Source organism: Microtus oregoni, unplaced genomic scaffold (assembly GCF_018167655.1).
Source record: "Microtus oregoni isolate MIOR12 unplaced genomic scaffold, Mior012 000013F_ref0000133, whole genome shotgun sequence".
Lineage (NCBI taxonomy): Eukaryota > Metazoa > Chordata > Mammalia > Rodentia > Cricetidae > Microtus > Microtus oregoni.
In genome coordinates this window covers 40,496,883-40,520,942 of record NW_024543072.1, presented here as the reverse complement: position 1 = coordinate 40,520,942, position 24,060 = coordinate 40,496,883, and the positions used below count along the sequence as shown (strand labels likewise).

Here is a 24,060-nt window from a genome sequence, read left to right as displayed (position 1 = left end):
GCACTCCATGGTACTTCATCACAGTCCCAAAACAAAAGATTAGGCAAAGTATTAAAATGTCTACTGCCATATTTAATGTTCTTCCAGACTTCAATTATTGTTTCTCACACCTGAAGTCAAAGGGGCACTAATGCATTCGGTACACTCACCCTCACAGATAAAGCTTTCCGCAGACAAGGAACGAACTCTCTGGAATAGATAACTACGTTCCTAAAACCACAGCATCTCACACTATCAGACTTCCTAGAGGTTCTTCATCTCTCAAATAAGAATATCCTAGACGTCCTTCCTCTCTCAAATAAGAACATCCCTTCTGCCAACACTGTAGCCCATTTTGATCTCTGATTCAGGGATGTAGGGCTGAGATTTCTTTGCCCTCAGCACACTGGTGGGATTGACCCAAGGGGTCAGTCTCTGTGTGCTGACTCACTTCCTACAGAGGCAATCATGTTCCGCTGCCAGGGCTCCATGCTGCTAACTTTATGTACAGTAGATTCCCAATTTCCCTCTTCCTACTCTGAGTTTTGCTATGCACAGCGGCTGACAATTTGCCACATAAAAAGTGTGCCCGTAATTTATGAGTGGAAGTTTCTGTCCACCCACTCCTCCAGCATGGAGACAGGATCATTTCGAGTGCTAAAAGCAGACTCCACTGCCTGCCTTACATCTCGCATAAAGCCCATCTTAGGCATATATCAAAGTCTTCCTGACATTTGCAACCCTCTTCTCCCCAAGCGTCCCCTCCTCTGGTACTTCTCAGCACTCCCATTGACGGAGATGTCATCTGCTTGTTCTGTTTCCCACAGCTGAGGAGCCTGGTATAAACCCCACTTAGCAAGCAACGGTTTGAACTAGGACTAGCTCGCCTATAGCTGTTTTCACCCTTAATCCTCCCAGAACTCTGGGTTTAAAGCCTTCAGAGAGGTTGTGACTCAGGCCACTTACCTGCCATGGATTTGTTGTTGCTGTTGTAATTGATTAAAGGAAACATCAAATTCTTCTATACGCAACAATGGGCATACAAGATTCTTGGGTAGATGGGACCATTTTATTGTTGCGTCCCCTTTCGTTTTCCACTAAGATGTACCACAGCTACAGACTGAGATATTTAGTATCTCTGTGATTTGCTCTGAATAAAATTAAAGCTGTCATACTTACACATTGCACTTAGGACATAAACCATGTGGACAGAGAAGTGGTTGTCTGCATAATATGCTATGAGGTGGTCCCTTGCTGCTGTAAGGGAGGCTAAGCTGAGATGCATGTGTTGCCTGTCTGGTATGTGTAGGTTGGGGAAATGGCAGACAGAATGAAGAAGATGAATATCACATTTGTATCTTTGTCAATTTCCTTAAAGAATGATCCCAGACCATATAATACATAGAACATGGGAGAGTCTTCTGCTGCCCCTAGGGACAGTGACAACAGAGCCTCTCTCAGCAGGTTCCGGGACTACAGCTGCTTCTGAGTAGAAACTGCCAATCCTCTGACATGGATATCCTGGTTCCAGGACCTGTGCTGACTCTCTAAGGAAGTTCTGCTTTGTTTTCATATAATGTTTTTCCCTCCCTCTCCCCTCTCCCCCCCCCACAAACACAGACACACACACACACACACACACACACACACATTTCACACCTGAGTTAACACAGACACAAATTAACACATACATACACTAATCAGCCAGCCTCCCACATCAATGTACATCATCTGTGAATACTCCTTTAAGACACAGGATGATGATGATGATGATGATAATACTGATAAACATTCAGTCAATCCAAGAAACAATGTTTCTCTTTTCTCTCTCATTTCCCCACTAAAAAGGGTCTTTAAAATGCATTAAGTCAAGTAAAATTTTACTCAGAGGTTCATATGACTGGAGCAGGTTGACAAGAAAAACAATCACAAAATAAATATTTTTTGTTTTGTTGTTTTTTAAAAAAGAACATTTCCATATACATCGTCTCTAACTTGACAAAACTGCTTCCTTGGACAGACAGGTGCTGTGGGAAGAGGGCTCTGGATGAACTGTGAGGGGCTCTTGGAACAAGTCAAAACTGTGAAACTGGGGGTGGGTGGGCGAGAAAGTGAGGGGGCTGGCAGGAGGAAGAAGTGAGGGAGTGAGCAAGGATGCTGTACCCTGCCCTTAGTGTTGGCTCCTCTGCCGCAGCACTGCACGCTCTTTCTGAGGAAGTGGCACGGAAAGCCATCAGCCCATGCCCCCCCCCGGGGTGCAGGGAGGCAGTGTACAAAAAGTAAGAACCGATGCAGGGAGCCACAGAACAACAACATTTTAAGAAATCTGGTTAAAAAGAATACAAAAGTGACTCCACAGACGGGAGGTCTCCCGCCCCTCCCACTCTTGTCCCCTCTTGCTGTCCTGGATGACAAAAATCACCTTGAAACATTTTCATTTCGTTTCTTTCATAGTTTAGCTGGTTCTTTTTATCTCTTCCTTGGCTCTTCTTCAAATGCATTCGTTTTAGAGAGCACCAACTTTACAGACCCGAGGCTGCTGAGCTGTGGCCTCCTTGTGAGTGGGGGCAGGGAAAGGGGTGTTGTATGCACTTGTGCATGTGTGCGGTGGCTTTTTCATTGTCTCTTGCCTGCTTCAGTCCAAGCCTTGAGCTCCCATCTCCCAGGTGCTGAAAGTCCCATGGAAGCACCCTGTTGGCACTGAGGTGAGGGCTCGGATTATCTTTGCACCCTGAATGTGTGGATCAACTCTCTGGCCAGTGCTGGGGTAGTTCCCCCATTAGCTACAGAGTTTGCCTGTCTCATACTCGACAGGGTTTGGCAGCTTGGAATTGAAAGCTCTCAGGGAGGATTGGATCCTGCCCACCTCATTGTTGGCCAGCTTGAGCCTATGCCGGAGCAAGCAGGAGAAAAGGTCCAGTCGGACTTTGCCAGGTGGAGAGAGTTGATTGACCCGGTCTCTGAGCTCAATGAGTTGTAAGAGGGCAGAGTCCTGGGAACCTTGCGTATATGGGTAATCTAGCTGGAGAATTAGGTCTCGGATAGCATCTGGATCAAAGGGCAGGCTGTAGCCAAAGACCTGCAAGGTGTTGATTTTCATGTAGCCCAAGTTCTTGGAAGGATCCGTCATCTCCAGGGGTTCATAGTAGATTGTCTCGTTGGAGCTGTCATCCAGGGACTTGATTCGGCTCCTTAGGTAAACATGGACTGTCTCAAAGAAAGTCTTCCACCTGTTCCCCAATGTGATTGTCCAGTTTTGGCACTGGGCAGCTGCATCCACGTTAGTCCTTTCCCAGTCAGGAAAGTTGCCCTCGTTGACAGGCATGAACCAGCTCTCGGAGTGGCTGCCCCCGAAGGGGTTGACGTAGATGGCCATGACAGGCTCCAGGGTGCTGTTCTTAGTGAGGCAGATCTGCAAGGACAAGGCTAACATGACATGCACCAGCCCGGGCTTGTACTTGTTGCTCTTCAGAGTCAGCAGCATCCGCTTCCTCCAGGAAGGGTCAAACCAGCTGCCCAGGCGCATGTCGTTGCTGATGAAGATCGAGTGGACCTCAATGCGGCTGTCTCGCTTCTGCAGCAGGTACTTCAGCTCTAAGTCCTGCAGGTCGGTCTCCAGTCCCAGGAAGTTCTCCAGGGACTCAGCTACCTCGGGACGGCACAGTCCCTGGGCCAGCACATAGCCAGGGTTACAGCTCCCGCAGCGAGTACTATTGTCTGAAGCACAGTGGGCGCATGCAGACCCTTCACCCAAGGCACATGGGATGGGGCCCTGGCAGGAAGATTGGTCATAGGGACAGGTGCAGCTGTGACTCTGTTCCAGGAAGGTCCCGGGGAGGGTGCTTTCTCCACAGTAGAGAAGGGATTGGATTCGGTTCCACCAGAAAGACAGGGACCTTGAAGAGATAAAACAAAGAAGTAAGAGGCAAAGGAAACTTCATCCCCTGTCCTCCCTAGTTGTATCAGGACACCGACTAACAGATGGAGTGGAGGGTAGGGGCAAGGGAAAGATCACAGCAACAGATTCCCTGAGTGGTGAAGACCTTGGAGCTCCACCAACTCAGTTAAGCCTGGAGCTCTCTCTAGCAGACCAGCCAGGAAGATTTGACATCAGGCTTGCCCTAGAAACAGCCAGGCTAATTTCTTTCAAAACTGGAGGCTTTTCAGTGTCTTGAATCAAATCTAGCCTTTTAGTTTTCTCTATAGCATAGATCTTTAACAGTTCACGGTCTTGTCAAGTTCATGCCCAACTGAAGGTCTCTCCTTCTTTTCTGTTTTAGCCTTCTTACAGGAAGACTTGAAATTTTTTTTTTGTGGATTACTTAAACTTTGGATTTCAACTTTTAACTACCTCCTCAAATTGGTTCTTTCCAGTGTCTCCTTCAAAGGACGACTCCAGTCCCTGTCTCATCACTGTGTTCTGGTTTCACCCACGGCAACTATCTGTATAAAATTACTATTGGTTCATTGAACCCTTATTCAGAGCTGGCTTCCCTGGAAGTGTAGCGAGAACAGGGGTTCCGTGCTGTCCACAAACACATTCTCACAGAGCAAGCTTGTTTCTTGTTCATGAGGGGCATTGAAAAATTAGTTGCTAAAAAACAAAACAAAAACAAACAAAAACAAACCATTTTACTAACTCCTGCCAGTCTGTCTTCTCCACTCCTGCTTCCCGCCTTCCCTGAGGCTCAGTTAGTGACATGGCTGGGCCTTTGTGACAGTAGCCACACTGCCCAGAGTCCTGTCTCACTACATATGCCAGGCATTCCTGTCATTTCCTGCATAAGCTGTCCAAGACTTCTTAGGAGGTTTTCCTCTCCAGCCTCTGCCTCTTGGGAACTATCTCTTTTTTTTTTTTATGTTTTCATTCTTTTTTTAATTTATGTCCTTTTGATTGGTGTTCTACTTTCATTAGTTTCAGTGGCTAATAAGTCAGGATTTTAAATTTTTTATGTCTCTACATGTTTGCTAAATCTTTCCTTCTCATCCGTGTCCTCTATAGCTAAATAGCAGGGCATGGAATATAGGTTTACTACATTTTTAATGAAGGCATGTATGAATGAGTGAATAAGTAAGTGGATTCCTATCACAGTATACTCATCTAGTTCCATTGGGAGAGTCCAAGCTTCAGTTTTCTTCCCACCTATGACTCAGACAAGTGATGAGAGCCACTTGTTTGAAACAATCTAGGGTGTTTATTTCTCATCATTTGCAGTTGGTATATGGGCTTGAACTCAACCCTTTCCGTCACTAGAAGAATTACAAAACTGGAAAAGAATAAGTGAGAATTGGGGTGTAACTGGACTAGTATTTGAATCTACTATCATTTACATAAAAGTTGCACAGGCTCCCTTAACTTCTTCGGACACAATGGATGATTGGCTTTGACAGAGGAGGGAGGCCAAGATCGCAGAACCAGAATGGCTGAATGTGTCACCAAGTTCTGTTCTTCCATGTTGACCACAGCATCCTTCTTGGCTTCAGCAGCTCTGGCAGGAGGTGCTGTGCTCTGGATCTGAAGCCCGGGTACTCACCTCTCCTTGGGCAGGCGGAAACGGGGCTGCCGATGGCAGCGCTTGCAGAGATTGAAGAGGCGGCGGACGATCCGGTGCATCTTCTTTAACAGGACTTTCAGGCTGCCTCCCAGCTGTTGGTAGCGGTGCTGGACGTTAGTGTCCATGACCCAGTACTGGGAGATGGCTGTGGAGTTCAGGAATCGGTCACTGGGCAGCCTCTTCAGCAGGGCCTGGAATTCTTCTGTGGGCAAAATTACCAGATCTGAGCAGAAGCTATGGGAAGTCCTGGGAATACAAATGGCTGGTTCCTTAGTCCCAGGGGCCCAGCAGAGTCACTGCGTAAGAAACAGGCCTCACACCCACTGTACTAGCTTTTTAAATTACATATGACGTTATTGAAAATTAATTAACATATCATAAAATGTAGCTCTAGGATTCTTTTCTTAAGAATTCATTTGTTTTTTCGATTTTGGTTCTCATGTATGTGTGTGTGTGTGTGTGTGTGTGTGTGTGTGTGTGTGTACGCACTCACTACATGTGTGTAGGGCCTACAGAGAACAGAAGAAGGGGGCAGGTCTCCTAGAGATGTAATTAGAGGTGGTTGTGAATGACACAACATGGTTTCAAGGACCAACTCAGGTCCTCTGGGAGAGAAGTGCACGCTCTAACAACTGAGCCGTCTCTCCAGCCCCAACTTTGGAGGGTGTTTTTATTTTGTTTTGCTTTGATTTTTGTTCTTTGTTTATTTTATTTTATTTTATTTTATTTTTGAGACAGGTTTTCTCTGTGTAACAGTCCTAAGAGTTATCCTGGAACTAACCTTTGTAGGCCAGGCTGACCTTGAACTCACAGAGATTTGTCTGCTGAATGCCCACTGCCTGACTCTTAGTTTTTGTTGTTATTCCACTAAATCTTTGATTTTCAAAACAGATCTCTGCCACTGCTTGAATGGCTAGAAATCCTGCTTTTACTCATAGCCTTGGGGTATGTCTCTTTCTTTTTCTTCTCCAGGTAACTTACTCATGGAACTATCTTCTTTTCTCATATAACATATCCTGATTACTGTTTCCGCCATCTCCTCCTCCCAGTTCATCTTTCCCTCCCGTCCCATCCTGATCCACTTCCTTCCTATCTCTCTTTGGCCAAATTTCTTCAACAATACCAGGACTCTCCAGCAGAAGGTAAACAGGCTCAATGACAGGCAAATGTTGGCACAGAGAAGGTACTGTACCCAGCTCAGAAATCTTAGAAACATTTAATCCCTGCGCCCAACCTCTCCCTCCACAGTCTACTCTCTGATTCTCTGAGATAGTCTTGCTCTCTTGGGCTCCTGGTCACATAGGTATTCTTCCTTGTAGCTAATATAGAAGCAACACGATATCTGCCTTCAAGCTCCAAATCTGTGGTCTTTTGAGCATCCTGGGTATGGTTTGCTTTTTGAACTCATGCTCAGGTCTCTCTTCTCTGCTTTGCCTTGGGACCTGTCACCACCTCCCCACCTGGCAGAGGTCTATGACACTCTCATTTATTAATCTCATGGTGGTAAAAGCAAAAGTTGTATTGTAGAACACATCCTACTACTGCTAGCCCAAAGCATCAGGCTGGGGACTAGAACTTGATTTTTTTAAAATAGCTCCTTGCATCGACCTACTGCTATCACTCTTTTAAAGATGAGGGTATTATAGCATCGAGGAACTGGATAATTAAACCAAAGCAAGAAAGTTGGTCAGTAATAGGGCAAGAAGCAAAACTATCCCCTCAGACCCTGGTCTTAAGTTGACATTGATAATTAGTTATGTCAGCAAGAAACAACAGTTGGTCTGATTTCCACTAGGTACCAACTAGACCATTTTATTTACTTCATATCTTCAGCAAATATTTATTAGGTGCAAGCATTGTGTTAGACACCATGAAATCAGTAGCCGGAAGGACAGACAATAGTATTTCTTTGTAGTCTCAATGATATTTATCTTAGCTTATTAAGGCCTTTACACACACACCTAAGTTAGGCACTGTGATTATTTGCCTGAAGAACAACACACCACTTAAGACCATATCATTATTCTTTCCTCGGACGTTTACAAACATAGTAAGTTGGGATCCAAGTCAGATTCCTCGTGTCCTGGGCCCTGGAAGCCTCTAGTCTTCAGTGGGGAACAATTCTGAGCTAGTTGTCTTGCTTACCTGATTCTTCAAACTGCCTGTTGTGAGTGGCCCAGGAGTCTTGAATCTGCAGCAGGCTGTCTTCCATGGACTGGATGTCAGCATCAGGACAGTTGCATTCTGGGAAAGTGGGGCTGCACTTGCACCAGCAGTCATTCTCCCTGCAGACAAGTTCTCCCTCAGAGCTGCATGTGATGTAGCTAAGTGCCGCTGCCACAAACCGCTCACGCAGGTGTTCAGGAAGCAGCACCTGCAGGCCTGGGGAAAGCGTGAATCAAGGCATCACTGAGCAGAACCAGCGGGACTCAGTTTCTCACACCCAAGGCTATGGGAATCCAAACAGGGGTTTTGCTGACTGGGCCTGAGACTGGTCACCCCAGGGTGGGATCCTGCTGAGCTGGTTAGGAGAGAGGGCTTTTCTACCCCTATGACAGATGGGGGAGGATCTGAGTATGCAGATGAGGAACATCAAAGCCCAAGGCTTAGCCAAACTCCTCAAGTCAGCCAAATTGAGAGCGTGCATATCCTAAGAACAGCTTAGTGGCTGCTCATCAGCATTTCTAGGAGAGAAACAGGAAGATGTTTCAGATAAAATAAGAGCTTAAGGCCCTCCTGGGGGAGAAAGCAAGGCTTGAGGAGCTTGCTCTGCCCCTCATAGCCATTCTTCTTAGAGTTTCCTCAATGCTGGCAGTAGACATGCTCAGACATTACTAAATGCTAATCTTCCTGGGCCTCCCAGTCCATTTCTGGATAGCTGAGAATGTTCTGGTTATGAGATAGGGATAGTTACTATAGGTATACAGTGGCCAGGCACTAAACCGACTACTTTCTATATATAGTTGGTAGTTGCTCTCAGGGTCATCTCTATCCTAGAGGTGTTGTTGCTGTTGTTTTATTTTGTTCCCTAAAATAATCTGGGCTCACATTCCTTGTTCTGTTAATGGTGGATTCTGATCCTCCTGCCTCTGCCCCGCCAAGGGCTGGGATTATCAGTGTGTGCCACCATGCCTCATTTCATTTTGAGGATTTTTTGAAATGAGAAACGACAAGCCAAAAGGCCACTGTGACCCACTGAAGTCGCGGGCCTAGTGTCAACCACACCCCTTGTTTCACCCGGTGATACTGCATACTTGGCTGTGGCTGCCTACTCAGTAGAATTTAGCTCTTGCTTTTTGGTGTTGTTTGTTTGCTTTTCTCTTTTTGTTGTTTTGTTTCTGCTTTTTGGACACAGGGTTTCTCTGTTGTAGCCCTGACTGTCCTAGAACTGGCTCTGCAGTTCAGGCTGACTTCGAACTCACAGTGATCCACCTGCTTCGACCTCCTGAGTGCTGGGATTAAAGGCTTGTACCATCACTTCCCAACTAATTTAACAGTTGAGAAAATATAAATGAAGAAGGGTAGATTCCTCGAGATTTATCAGGCCATTAGGCCATCAGGCCCAGACACACACTGGCTTCAAGCACAGGTGAGGTGACTGTTGGAAGCTTGCGAAGGGTGAAGGAAAGATAGTTATGGATTAAGGATGGATTTAGTATAGATCTTCAGGAGACTCTTCCAATAGGGATATTATTAGACTTTCTTCCAGGAGAATGAGGTATAGAAGGACCCCCAGATATAAGAAGCCCCTTTCCTCAAATGCATGCTTTTGATTTCCACATCCATGACTTTGTCCTTGGCAGAAAAATCAAAATGCTCACAGTGCGCATCCCAGCCTCAGAGGACCTCACACTGTACCTTGAAGTTGTCAGCAGCTCGGATATTTTCTGTTCTCACTTGAGGCCCACCTCCTACTCTCTCTGGCTACTAGATGTCCCTTTCCTGATTCTGTGCCCACATGGCCCTCGACAGTCCCCACTCAGCACACACACGCCATCCACATGCTTGCTTTCAACACTCAGCCTCTTCCGGTAGTCTCCTTCCACCTCCCCACTGCCTCCCGCCTCTTCACCAGAACACTTCCCATGGCTGTAAAGTAAGCGCCCTGAGCAATGTCTGTGTGAGTGATGGGCTCTAAAATTAAACGGCACAAACTATTCCAAATAAACCACCAGGCACTTTGAACTTCACTCACTGCTAATTTCCAGACACAAATCCATCTTGTACAGGGACAGGAGAAGAGAGATATTAATTGTATTGGGTATCTATTACTAGGTGTTTCACTCCTCTTGTTTGTTAATTCCTAAAGCAATATGAGTTGTCTCTGGCTCAGATTGCTTGAGATTTGTAATCGTAACTTCTGGGTGAGGACCATTGATTTTGTGAGGCTGGGATTGTAATATCTTAAACAGAGGCCAATTCAGTTAGTGCTTAGGAAAAACAAAGTCTTCTTCTGCTGAATCTGTTTGCATAGCTCTTCTCTTAAAATATTGGAGAAACAGGTGGAATTAGACGTCTCCACTCCTCCATTCTTTGGGCCTACAACAGTGGTATTTGCTTTTTCTCTCTCCGCTTTGCCCTTGCTGTCTCCAGTCCAAATGTTCCTGTTCATTCTTCTTAAATGCTGCTCCTGGCTTCAAGGTTCTCGGTTCTCACGGAAAAAGCACAGACAATGGAAAGCAAGCCACTCCTCTGTTGTGGTTACAGACCAGTGGACCCAAAGTTTGACCTAGAGGGAGCCTTATTAGTGAAGCCACAATTACTATGCAAAGGCCACTGGTTCCTTAGTGTGCCTTCCATAACCAAAACCATCATTGGACTAGTTTACAAGGTTGTGTGTCTGATCCCTACAGGATAATAGCACAGGTTTTGAAAAGGGACACATTGGAAGTTATTTAGATATTAAGTGGCAGGAGCAATGGATCATGGGTGTGGGGCCAGTCCTCTGATGTTCCTCATGCCCCTCCCCAAAAATACTGATGGAAAGTTGCTGCATGCAGGTCTTAAGATTTGTGCAGTTTCCTGTCTTAAGGAGGACTTAGCTGAGGCAGATAGGCATAAACTTAATGACCCAGACTCTACTTGTTAGGAACTGTGTACTCATTTCCATTCAAAATGCAATTGACAGCCTCTGTCTTTTATTTGCACCTAGCAGATATATAGCAACACACCTAGCAACTGTCCGCAACCTAGAACCCCCACTTGCAACTGCACACACACCCTACAGTGAATGATGGAGTACGTTTTCTTCCTCTTCACAGCCATCAAAGTTGCGTTCTATTCAGTTGTACTCCACGATGGCCAGCTATAAAGCTGGGGAAACCAGGTGGCCTAGAGTGGTTTTGAGCATGTGTGTAATAAGGTAAAACTGTGTACCTAAGTGAATGTTTAGGGAGAATCCATTATTTACTATCCTTTGCCTATGCATAATTGGATAATTGGATGCACATTTGATAAAAATCACATGTGTTATGGGAAGGAACATGCACAATAGAAAAACTGGTTATGGGATTTAATCTGTGTATCTAAGTAGATAACTATTCAAACCATGCCCCTAGTAACCAGCTCCTCCTAAAGGAAGGCCCATACACTAATGTGGGTCCTTGCGTACCTTCACGTATGAAGCCTGCTACCAATGCTGATAGTGTATTTCCGATCGGTGCTATTGATTTGCTTTTAAAAAAGTTATTTTGCTCATTTGGTAAAATGTGAGTCCTTATTTCAGTGCTCGAAATAAGAGGCCAAGATCTAGACATACCTATTCCAGACCATGACCTACTCAAATGAGAAAATCAGATCTTTCCTTTCTTGTCAGGGATCCAGGCTTTTCACCAGGCCTTAACAGTGTGAAGCCACCATGTGGCTGCTTACCCAGTAACTGCACTTTGTTCTCTGGACTCTGAACCAGGACAGAGCTGACTGAATCCAGGTTGTCATAGTTGCTGCAGCCCAGTGGACCAGTCCTGGTCTCTGTGACCTAGAGAAGAAGGGACAAGATATGGACTCAGAAAACAAGAGAAAGGTTTCTCTTTGCTCTTTCCTTTGAGCCATCCATGTGGAGACTCTGTGTCCTACCCCTGACCAAAGAAACTGCATTTGTCTACCCCAGGAATACAGAGTGACTTTGTTTCCTTGTCCTGAGTCAGTGATCATCGTTTCTATGTGGCCGGTGATAAAAAGCTGCATGTGGTTGCTAGGGCCTTTGAGAGGGGATTCAACAAGTTGTGTAGCCAGAAAGTGGGGTGTGGAGTGAGACCTTCAAGTTGGTGTCTGCCATCTTGAAGGAGGCAAGGCGCCAGAGGTGGTTCCTCTTAGCCTGTGAGTGAGCCAGTTACATCCACTTGATGGGGTGCTCACAGGTTTTAGGGATCCCGAAGATGAAAAGCACAAGATAAATATGAATGGTTATGAGTATTATTATTAGTATTAAACATTTAAGTCCACTTCAGCATCGAGATGTCTTTAGAGAAAATCAGCTACGGGATTACTGCATATTTCAGTAAGTATATTAAATATACATAAACTCTTACAGTCACGTAGTATTCCAAACACCGTATTTTAAAATATTATAAAGTTGGCCCATCAGTTTTCCCTGATGTTTAAAGTATAAGATGAAAAATGGGGAGCTTTAAGTTCACTGAAATAATTATGTAATAAGAATGATGGGGACCCGAGGCCCTTTCTTCTCAAGAGCTCAAAGCCCTTGCCAACAATCAATCAACCAATCAAGGAGTATTTATTGAGCAGCCCCTGTTCAATTCTGTGCAATTCATCAAACATTCAAACATTCATAGAGCACCTTCCTGGAGCTCTTGTGGGGCTCTACCTGGTACTGCTGACCTCCCTGTAGCTGCAGGCACCTGGGCTTTGCAGCAGGCGCAGGAGCTGCAGTTTCACATCCTTTCCTAAGAGGATGTGATTCCCACCTGGTTCCCATGCTGGAGTCTCTACAGAGGCAAGCTCACAGTTATTTTGCTTGCCATGATGTCAACAGCGGCTAGTGCAGTGCCTGGAATGTCGTAAGGAAGCAGTGAACCTGAGGATGTGTGAGAAAAGTGTTCTAGTGTTTTCAGGAAGATAGGCACAATGATGTGTAAGTTACGTAATGAGTCATTTGAGGAGGCAAGGCAGGTAGATTACAAATGACAGAGAGATATCCGAGTTGTGACCAAAAGATGTGTCACAGAAAGCACATTCCCAGGCAGAGGGAAAACTAAAAGAACAGGGGAAACATCACTACTCTTTAAAGATAAGTAGGGAGCAGACAGTAGAGGAGTTAGGGAAATATGTTGTAAGAAGAAAAATTCAAAGAGAAAGACAGTGGGATCTGCAGCACAGGCTTCAAAATATATAGGTATGGGCCTGGCTCCTTAAGGAACCCAAAATGCACGGGACATCACAGAGAGACTCCAGTCTGCCTAAGCTTAGAAAATTCACAGAGAATAAAGCTGTCAAGTGGGAGATGGGACGATACCACAAACACTGGGAAAGGAGTCAGGGCTGATCTTGGGAGTTTAAAACAGTCTTGAAAAGTGAGTAGGGATTCAAGGGAACTTGTGAAAGTATGTCTGGAAAAGAACAAAGAAGCAGCATCAGAAACAGTGTCTGAGAGCCAGCAAGACGCAGTCCGAAGAAGGACCAGGACCAGGCCCACACCAGGGGTAGGGTGATTCTCCAGTGAAGCAAAATGCCAATGGTGCTTTCAAAACCCAATCCAACCTTCCCATTTTCCCAATAGGAAAACACAGTCCAGAGCATAGAGTGGCGGGGCTGTGGTATCTGAATGACGGAATATTCCTAAAGATTGACTGGTGATTGATTGACTTTGAGATAGGGTCTTACTGCTAGGCTGGCCTATAAGTTATGATATGGCTCAGCCTGTCCTCATAACAATCCTCCTGCCTCACCCTCCTCAGTATCAGGATCACAGGACTGAGCCCAAAATAATTAATTAGTTTAAGTCAACATTGGAGCTTTCAGCCTCTAGATCTGTGTCATTTCAATTCCTAGAAAATAGGTCAAAGGGTTGACACCACAAAAATGTCACCACTCTCTCGCCAATAGTCTAAAGAGATCAGTTCATCTAATATGCTAGGGATCTGCTCTCCTCAGAAGTCTACCACTGGGAAAAAACAAAACAAAACAAGATGCAATGATGGGAAGTTAGTATTACTGTCTGCTAGGTCGAGAAAGTCTCACTCAGCCCCTATGCCTCCTCCCGGCACTTCTCGCCCGGCCCTCTTCCCTAAACCTCTCCCTCCCATGGGCTGGGCCTCCATATCCCCAGCTTCTCTTTCTAATATAATTCAGCCATTTTGGCTATGCGCCCTCTTGGTCCATGCTCCCTCTTGGTTTTCTTGACCTCTTGCTGCTTGTGGTCTCTTGGTCCTTAGCTTCCCCTACTCTCCTTTCTCTCTTTCCCTCGTTCTCCCCTCCCCACAATCTGGTTCAGTCTGCTGGCCTGGTTCAGTCTGGGCTCTTCCCGATGCCTCTGCTGTTTTCTTCCTCATATCTACAATAAACCTTCTCAGACGTGTCCAGGAGCCATCATGTCCTCAATTTTTCATTCACTATCTTTCTATAAGAGATTAAGAAAACAAGGTCTAGATAAGTTAAATGAGCAGCTCACTATCACATACATTCTATCCTAGGGGCTAGGACAAATTCAATACATTCTTGCATTGCTTTATTCAGTTAGTGGCAACTCACAGGTGAATGTCACAGTTCCTGTCTGTATGGCACTTGGAAACTTATGTTTTTAGAATCCCCGTGTTCTGGTGGATCTTCTTGGGCTGGCTTCTTTTCCCACGTGGACACTGTGCACTCAAAACGTCTTAGTGATCAGACTAGACTGGGAAGACAGAGCCAGGCTTACTTCAGGGCCAAGTCTCTCTTTTTGTAGTACTCCCCGTAAGAAGAGCCATGGCTAAGAACCAGCATGATTTAGTGGGACCTGTGTGAACGGGATGGGCTGAATGGCAGGTACGAGTGGATGCTATATCCATTCATTGAGAAACTAGTTTGTTCCTACCGCATGGTAAGCTGGCCACCAAAGTGTTGCTAAGTTGTATTCTGGATTTTCCATCTACCCACTCCTGAGTGGGTGACCCACCAACTAGCTTCAGACAGGGAGCGAGATAACAAGCTGTGTGTAGGGAAGGGCAGGCCAGGCCAGGGAATAGCCACAACAGAGGCATTCCTGTTCTTTCTCTGACTCCCAAGGCTTTTCCGACCCAGTACTCATCCATCTCCTTCCCGCCATCATATTTCTCCATACTGAGGCTGACTGTAATCTTGTAATTTTTTCCCTCTCTCTCTGCTTGTTCAAATGTCAGTTCCACAAGAAGACAATCAGTCAGGTAGGCCTCTGAGAAGAGGAGCTTCCCTTTGTTGATTGTGGTGCAGGATGAGAAAAACAAGGAAATACCCTGGCATTGTACCCATGTCCTGATAGAGCGGAGAGTAGTAAGCCAGATCTTCATGAGGAAGGCTCGCTCAGACTTCATGAGATACCAAAGTCATCATTATTTTGATTTCTATTCTGTTCTGATACCACCTCTCTCCCCACCATGGATAGGTGATGAGGTAGGAAGAAGAAAGGGGCCTGGAAAGAGTCTCGAGTAGATGCTGTCAGGAACTGACCTGGGTGAGCAGTACAGACTGATATACAGCCCTGTTCCCAAACATGTGGTGGAAGCCCTGTCTCTGAAGGGCGAGCCAAGACAGTGCTGCAGATTTCTCTGCAGAGGGCCAGGCAGTTCCGGGAGGTTATTAAAAGAGCCCATATAGGTAACAGAAAGTGCAGTTCACTCAAGTGCACACATTTCAAAGAGTGCCTCAGATAAGCTTTCAGAAGGGGAAAATAATTGTGTGCTAATTGGTCTGTTGACAGAGACCATCCTGCCTTCAGAAAGCCCTGATGTCTCCCAGGTTCATTAGCGCATCCAATTTTCCATAATACCAGACTGTGAAAACCATCATTCCAGTGAGCCTATACTCCTCCCCCTTCTCTCACTTCCAGATTGCTACTGCCCTACCTGAGGGAAGAGGGGGGACACCTGTGATGCTAACAGCAGAGGAAAATGGGCCTCTAATGGTGAGCGATGGGGCTGAGCACGGAGAGCCCAGCGATGGTGTGTGTGTGCTTAAAAAGGCTTCAAAGTGAATCAGGGGCTGCAGACTGGTGCAGCTTTACCAACGCTTATTTTTTTGTCCTTAGGATGGGCTATGATAAACTCCCCCTTTCTGCCTAGGGTCTGGCTAGCTTCTGACTGTCTTTGTTCAGTCATCTCATGGGCTTTTCAACCCCTCCACACCAAGTCCTTCCACATCCTGTTCCCAAAGAGGTGAATTAATTATAGCTATGAAAAAGGCCCTATCTCGTCTTTGTGGTGCTGATCTCTTCTAGGAAGTTATAGACAGTTGTATATGCATATAACCTTTTATACTTTGCATGGTTTTCCTGTGGGTTGGATCATGTGGTGTCACCCCAACGTGACAGCTGAGTAGACAGGGACAGCAATCATCATCTTTATCATCAGGTAGAACATGAGTGCAGTAACTAATTGGCAGAGATGCCAGCCTTGTTACCCAGCAGGCTTCCAGAGAATTTCTGGTGCTTTTGCCCTTTGGTTGCCACAAGAAAAGGTCTGGAGGAGCTGGCAGGATCGGGGGAGAGGAAGAATAGTTGTGGTTAGGACAAAATGTATTGAATTATCTGGAAATTGTTCAGAGTTTTAAAAACAGAAGTAGTCATATTAGCTGAAAGTCCTGTGGACAGGTGAGTTAAGTGACTGGTGACTTGGATTACGGAGGGGACAAATGGAGTTCCTCAAGGTCACAGGCACAGCAAGCATGGGGCTGAAACCCCATCCCTGAGTACTCCTGCTCCACTTGGCTTGTTTGCCTCTACACTGTGTAGCCCGATTTCACCTCTCAAGCGTGTTATTGAACATCCTGCCCCATGCCAGATGCTGTAAAGGGACTTGGAGCGACGTGCATTCTGCAGAGTCCCTTCTGCTTAAAGACCTACTGTCACAGTGGGTGTGGGGAGGAGGGGAACAGGCATGCAAACAGACGGAGTGTAATGTGGAAAGTCCTACCTCGAAAGTGTGTGCCAAGCAGGGCAAGCCTTACGGCAGAGTAATGTTTTCTGGTTCCCAAAGGAACGAATCCGAGCGGGAAGGGCACCTGTTTCTCCACATTAATGCAAAGGAGTTACTAGGGAAGAGTGAAAAGTAACCACAGGTTCGCTTCAGGCAGATGTGCAAGAGGATGTTTCTTTCATGAAGGCAGAGCAGGGCTCTCCTCTCACCCCATTCATCCCCACCCAGTGATACAGTAATGAATGGGATGGAGCCCAGCAAGACTTCTTCTAAGGCAGGCTCAGTAGAAAGAAGCAGATGGCAAGTGATATTGCACAGAGGACTGCTATCTCCAAGGATGAGCTACAGGGCGCATCCTGGCTGCTGAACTATCCTATATGGGTCTATAAGCGTTAATCATTTAGAGAGGAGGTAGACTCCACTGATGGCAATACTACAGATCAAACCCGAGCAGGTGAGCAGAGCTGTGAGAAGGGATACCAACACAGCCCTTTGATCCTGAGTCTAGCAAAATGTCCTTGAAATCTATATGCCTCGCTGAAGACTGGGAAGGGTGGAGATGGGAGAAAATATGAAACCATCCCTTTTTATACAGAGTTTTCTGAGTTGTATCCTCCGTGGAGAACCCACTGTACTCCCAGAGAAAACCTTAGGTCAGGCAGTGCAGTAGGGTTCCCAAAGAAGGTTTCCAGGGATAGTGGTCCCTCCTCTGAGGAGACAGGCAGTGGCTGTAACTCTGGGACCATCCACAGGGATTATAAGAGATAGGGCTTTAATACTGACCTGTCTTCCACTCCTCTATCGGAGACTTCAGGGATATGTCTGGGAACCCAAGGCAGCAACTCTACCAACACTGCTGGGTGAATGAGTTGAATGTCAACTCTAAACTAGTTATTTTTTTCTGAAAATAACTGAGAGTTATGTGACGCTCCAAACAGTAAAAGGATCTGAATGTCAATAATTATAAAATGCAGCTAATTAATATCTAAGGGTTAAGCCCATTCTTCTAGATATCAGGAACAAGGACTTGACCATGAATAAGGGTGTGGTCCCTGTACTGATGGCAGAGGAAATAGAAACAATAGTGGTTTAGAGACAGAGAGACTTTACTCATTTGTTCATTCCTTCCTCCCTTGATCATATGACATCTGTTTCCTCATGACCGACAAGGTTGCAAACTCTGTACTCTTCTAGGGAATGAAGGCTGAGTGAGACCCAGTTTCTCCTATAAGGCTCTCTGAGTTTCCTGTGTCCATAATCACGTTAGCTAGCTCCTGTGGTTCAAATGACAAGCTCAGTAATAGAGGCACGTGCTTGGAACCATAGAGTCACGTGCTTGGAACCATGAGGAGGAACACTTCACTATGTTAGGAGTCAGGAAAAACTTCACAGGAGGTCAGTTTTCTCAACTGAGCAAAGAGGGGAAGGAAGAGCCACTCGAGTCCACAGCCAGGTGCTGGAAATACAATAGAGAGCAAGTGGCAGGAAGCGAGATATGAGAGGATAAGCATGTTTAATAACATTTGGTATTTGGGTACGCCTGGGTTACATGATGTGAGTGGAAGGTAAAAAGCTGTTGGGCAGAAAGAGAACTGTTTAGAGATGAAAGTAGGAAGACAGCAGGGGCAGAATGTCAATGATTTTTTTCTTAAGAACAATCAGCCCTTTCAAGAGCCAACTGTGTTCTGCTCTGGGCAAACTGTCCATTTTCTTATTGAATATCACAGACTTTCTTCAAGGTTGAAAACTCTTCCAGTTATGTAATAGTTTTAGAGAGAGCGGAAAATGAAGTCCAAAGAAGTTTGGTAACCTGTGCAACACCCAATCTGCACGCAGTGGTAGGACTTGAATTCTTGGAGAGGAGAATATAAAAGCATTATGGACGAAAATCAGGTACGCATTGACAAGGACTTGGATTAGTGGACCAGAATTGGGGATGAAGGGAATTCAGGGGCAAGGAGCAATGGTAGTGATGGACCAGCGGATCTAAGTTAGGGTGTGAGGGGAATGGGCTACTGGAAGGGAATGAGATCCTTGAACTGTTGATAAAGTGCCTGTCTGTCATTTCCCAGTAAGAATTCTTTTTTTTTTATTTTTTTATTTTATTTTTTTTATTTTTCAAGACAGGGTGTCTCCGTAGCTTTTGGTTCCTGTCCTGGAACTAGCTCTTGTAGACCAGGCTGGCCTCGAACTCACAGAGATCCGCCTGCCTCTGCCTCCGGAGTGCTGGGATTAAAGGCATGTGCCACCACCACCCCGACTTTCCTAGTAAGAATTTTGGGCTTCTTCTCCAAGCGTGAAAGAGCTCATATGAGACTGACGAATGAGGGAAATTCTCCAAAGTTCTAATATCTTGGTAAAACTCTCTCCAGGCTACTTAAGAGTCCCTTTCCATCACTTCGAGCTGCACTAGATACCAGCATCATAAATGAACCTTTTCTTCTGCTAATGGAAACCCATCCTCCCTCTCCCAGATGCTCCCTCCCTCCAAACACCATACTCCTGTAATCTGCTACTTTTTCTCCAGTTAATTTCCACCGTGCTCCCTGTGAGTCATGACGAGTCCTCAGCGACATCTCTCTAACCCCAAGCTCGTCTAAAGAGCCCACTTTACCTGTTTTGATTTCGCTCAGATTTGCGTCCCCAGGGACAGTTTCCTCTGCAGCCTTCTCTAGTGGCGGCTGTTTTCTTTCTCCCATCTCACACTCTTGAGCATGGAAATGAGGCAGATTCCCCACTGCAGCTCTTCCTTATTGTCATGCTATCTCTGGCTCCTGGAAGCCAGGATCATGGTGCAATGCACCTCACTAGCCACCCCTTCATATTTATTTTCTTGCTATGCTTCTTGGCTCACTGAGGATTTATAGTAGTTGAACTTACTATTGTTACCAGCAGAAGTCTGTACCATTCTTACTGACTTCTGATTCCCATCCATAATACATACAATCCTTTAACCTTTGCTTCTCTTAGATGCTTGGCTGCCTGGCCTTGCCTCCTCACAGCTGTAACCTCATCTCTGTCACCACACCCACGTTATGTCCTAGACTCGATTGCAAATTGCATTTCTTCTATAACTGCAATACAAAAATCACATCATACTTCCTCCGTCTCTACCCTGTAACATATCAGTTCTTAACTTGGGGTTTGAACGGCCCTTTTCAACAGGGGTTGCATATCAGTTATTCTGCATATCAGATACTTACAATACGATTCATAACCATAACAAAATTAGTTATGAAGTAACAATGAAAAATGGTTAGGAGTCACCACCTATAAGGGACTGTATTAAATGGTTACAGCATTAGGAAGGCTGGGAACTATTTATCATCAAACTTAGACTTTCAATCTTTGGACTTGATCTACTTTTTATCGTTCTTAGCTTCTTTTTTTTTCAGTGGTTGACTTAGGATCCTGAATCTACATTGTGTTCTTTGGTATATAATCTTAACTCCTTTGCCTTTTTCTTCCACCTTGTCCACACATGCACCTTGGTTAAATCCAACTGTCTATCTAGTGCATGCCTGCTGGTAGGTGGAACAATAAATGGAGCTGATAAAATGCACCTAACTATAGTGGCTCACGACATACTGTACAGCTGTGGGATAACACTTCTGGATGCTGTGAATATGTGTTACTCTCATGGGTTGATATAAAAGCTGCTTTGGCCTATAGCAAAGCAGAATAAAGCTAGGTGGGGATGTCTATAGACCATTTTGATTTTATACTTAGAATTTTAAAACTCCAGAATTCCTCAAAGTGTTATTACTCATCCATTAACATAGGACCCTTAGGAGAAATGTCCTACAGGTTAATTAGAGCAGGGGGATTGGAGATTACAGCTATTGACATCACAGTAACTATGGGTCCCTTAAAGACATGCATGGGAACATGAGATTCTGTCATGGTCTTGCTGGAACTCCTCCCTTGCCTTGAGCTAACATTTCTTTTTGTGGCCATTCCAAGCAGCTCCACTTCAGAACCTCATCTTGTGTAGTGTCTTCACAGTTCACTTCTCTGTCCTCACAGGACTCTCTCTGCACTTCAATGACTACTAAACTACTTCCTGACTCGGGGGCCTTAGAATGTAGCATTTGTTTTGTTTTGTTTGGGGTTGGTTTTTTGTTTGTTTGTTTAATTGAAACAGCCTTCCTCAGTCCTACGCAATCAGTCAATTATCATTCAGGTCTCAAGCTCCCAGGACAAACCTTAAAGTGCTCCTCCTGAGCAACCTAACTAATGCTAGTTGCTCTCTCGCCAACCCTAGAAAACACAGACCTTGTCTTTAAATAGCTATCTGACATCTCCTACTGAATAGCTCAACCCCACTTGGATGCAGTCACGCCTGTCTTTGACAACAGCAAATCAGTCTGCAGACTAGATGTTCCTTCAGAGGATGGGTGATGCGGCCCTTTGTAAGGCCCAGCTGAGATACCACCAGAAAGCAACTGCTTCCCCTTGCTCAGTGTGGTCTGGCTGACCTGGAGCTAGTTGAGGATTCAGCTTCCTCTTTACCTTAATAGCCCCTGTGGCTATCTGGATATGGTGCAGTCTGCGTAGTGTGCTCTCTCTGTCAATGAAGTAGGAGGCCGCCAGCTGGTGCAGGGTTTCCAGGGACACAGCAGAGCTGTTCCCACTGCCCCCAACCACAGGGACACCTCCTGATGTTTCGGACTTTCTGCTCAGTTTCCTCTTGTCGACAAAAATGGTCAGGGACTCTTCCCCTATAACAAAAACATGAGCTTATTAGTGAGGTTGTCAGCTCCAACATCCCCGGCCATTAAGAACCTATAGCCCTCAGGCAGGGCAGAGTGAGCTCAAAGAGAACACTGCCCCTGCTGCGGGCCTGTCCCCATCATTTCCACTCTGAGAGCTCTTTCCTCAGACTGTGCACAGGGTCACAGGCCTCCCTGCCTGGGAAGCCCTCCTTTGCCTAGCTCTTAAAGCTTCCCAAAGCTCACCCCTCAGCAGCGTCTCCATTTAACATCCTCTATTGATCTCCATCACAGGCAATCTGCCTCCAAGGGGGAGACACAATTCTCCCCTCTCAAGTTGTTTATGAGAAGCCACATGGCTATTATTGCTTCCAGGGAAAGGGCAAAAGCTTTGAGGCTCTGCCTCCTCCCTCTCCATCAAACATCCCCCCCCCCCACACACACAGGCCTGCAGCTGGCCCCAACCCCGGGGGAGCTGCTTTTTTTTCCACTGCACACTTAACTAAATGTTATGATAAACCCTGCTTTCTTTTTCCCATAACTGGGAGAACTCTGCGTCTTCAGGTCTTGTGATTCTGTCCAGAGTCCTGGCTCCATTGTGCACAGTCCGGTCCCCACCTGCATCCTACCAGAGGGAGAGCCACCCATTTGTTGGAATTGTGGTTTGGCTGCTCACCGGTTTATACAATAAGGGAGGAGGGGGTCAGTGACGCAGTGAGCATCTATTTCTGTGCCTATAGATCTGACATTTGTAGCCACAGTAAGAAGTGAAGTCCCTGGGTTAAATCGCTAGTCAAAAATAAAAGTAGGAGCGCCCCCTGCTGGTAGATGCTTCGTATACACCTGTATGTGCCCTCCCATCTCCTTCCTTACCCCTTTACCCCCCTTCCCTCATGATGCCACTTTCAAGAAAATAGAAATGTTCTAGGGTGGTTTTGGGTGCAGAGAATACACTGTTCCCCAGTACACCAAGAAAAAATAGTTCTCAGGCAATAATAAGCCAAAAAGGAAGAAAAGATGCAGGGAGAATGATATTCAACAGATCATAAAAGCTATTTTCCGCAGTGGAACAGCCAGTTGGCTGGGACCGAGAATGCTGCTTACCTCCGAGTGTGGCAGAAAGTAAGAAATGGGTGCCGTACTTTTTGATGAGGTTTTCAGTAACCTGTTGCAGGTTGGGTCTCCTTCCGAGGAGGCGGATGTTGCGGACAAACTCTGGGGCGAGAGGCAGGGGCAAACTGAAGAAGTCTTTCCTTTCTAGGGCCAAGTTGTTCACTTTCCATCGGGCAAACTCCCTGCAGGGAAAGCCACCATATTTCAGAACAAGAAGTATGAAGCCTGAAATAGATAAGGTCATTTCTCCCCTTGAGGCCTCCCTCCTCAATATCCTTCTCGTAGGGTAGAGATTTCCAGCCTGAAAAGCTGATCTCCTCCAGAGCATCTCCCGCCCAGGTTTCCCACCCGACAGTGGTAGCTAAGTGTCTTCCCAAGGTAGTCGCCACGCCTCACAGAGAAGCGGAAGCAGCGCGGGGCAGTGATCTGCGGAGGACTGATCGGGTCACAGCTGTTATACAGCTGGTGAGTTATATCTTCCATTTTCCTTCAGTTGCTCACTGCTGAAAACTGGGAAGCAGGTCTAGAGAGAACAATGTTTTACTGTTTGGGAACCAGATCCCTTCACACCCCCCTTGGAGAGAATTACATTCCCCTACTTGTTTATGCGGTTCAAATCGATTGATACCACATCAGAAATTAAAACTGAGAAGATTCAAGTTATCTCTCCAATATTACATTTGAAATTAACAGTAATAAGACCATTACATATAACTGAATCAATGCATTTCATGACAAAAGCTCTATATATTGAAACAAAGCAAATCTGACAGGAAGAGCGTATTGCTTTGTGACTTTGTAAATCTTCCATATCTTCTCGACAGGATGGATTCACTCTCGTGTTTGTTTCTGCATCCAGTGTGTCATCATAACTGTGGACTCTCATGCTTGGGACCAAACTAAACTAAAGAGATGGCTATTTCTTAAAAGTTACTTATAGCATGGTGTCTGAAGCCATATCAATAAATGTTGTATTCTACTGCACTGAAATCCAGAGTTTTACATTGTGTTTTGAACAGATCTTTTTGCAACACATGATCAGGTAACAGCACACACTAGCCATCCTGGACATACCTGGTCACTGAAATATGCAACTCTTTTAACCTCCTGGCACTTCATTGTAGAGTACTGAAACACCAGACTAGTAAATACCACCACCAAGTCCATCAGAAATACCTTTAAATATCAGGAAGCTGACTAACTCATAATAATGAATATAATTTTTCTGGAACTTGAACTTTATGTTAAAACTAAAATTTTATTTTTGCTAATAAATAACATGTTTTTCTAGTTTTCATTTTTGCTAATAAATATCATCAGTTTAAAAGCTAGCTTGCTTTTTTTTTTTTCAAAATGTGTCTGCCAAACACTTAAGTCTAAATAACTATAGGTTGTCTGGTGCTCTTACTTTCAAGAAAAATAGGATTCTAGGAAGAAAGTTGCTTGCTCAGCTTGCAGCTCAACCACATATGTATTTTCCCTTGAGCTCACCATAGTTCTTTAGTGGCCTCAGACACGCACTGTGTCTGCTTCCCATTTCATCACATGAGCATTAGAAAGACATGTCTCCAAGGTCAGCGTTTAACCCTATTATTA

At 45.4% G+C, this 24,060-nt stretch overlaps 1 protein-coding gene across 2 annotated transcripts in view; it reads right to left on the bottom strand.

Moving 5' to 3' along the window:
- Positions 1-1,821: 1,821 nt before the first annotated feature.
- Brinp2 (BMP/retinoic acid inducible neural specific 2) overlaps positions 1,822-24,060 on the bottom strand; it is a 100,693-nt gene continuing 78,454 nt past the window's right edge. For both annotated transcript variants that reach the window (XM_041662924.1, XM_041662925.1), the window contains exons 3-8: positions 22,456-22,646; positions 21,152-21,360; positions 11,406-11,511; positions 7,680-7,916; positions 5,514-5,736; positions 1,822-3,875 (exon numbers count right to left, since the gene is read on the bottom strand). In XM_041662924.1, coding sequence (XP_041518858.1) covers positions 2,759-3,875; positions 5,514-5,736; positions 7,680-7,916; positions 11,406-11,511; positions 21,152-21,360; positions 22,456-22,646 — 2,083 coding nt within the window. In that variant the 3' untranslated portion in view covers positions 1,822-2,758. The remainder of the gene's footprint in view (positions 3,876-5,513; positions 5,737-7,679; positions 7,917-11,405; positions 11,512-21,151; positions 21,361-22,455; positions 22,647-24,060) is intronic.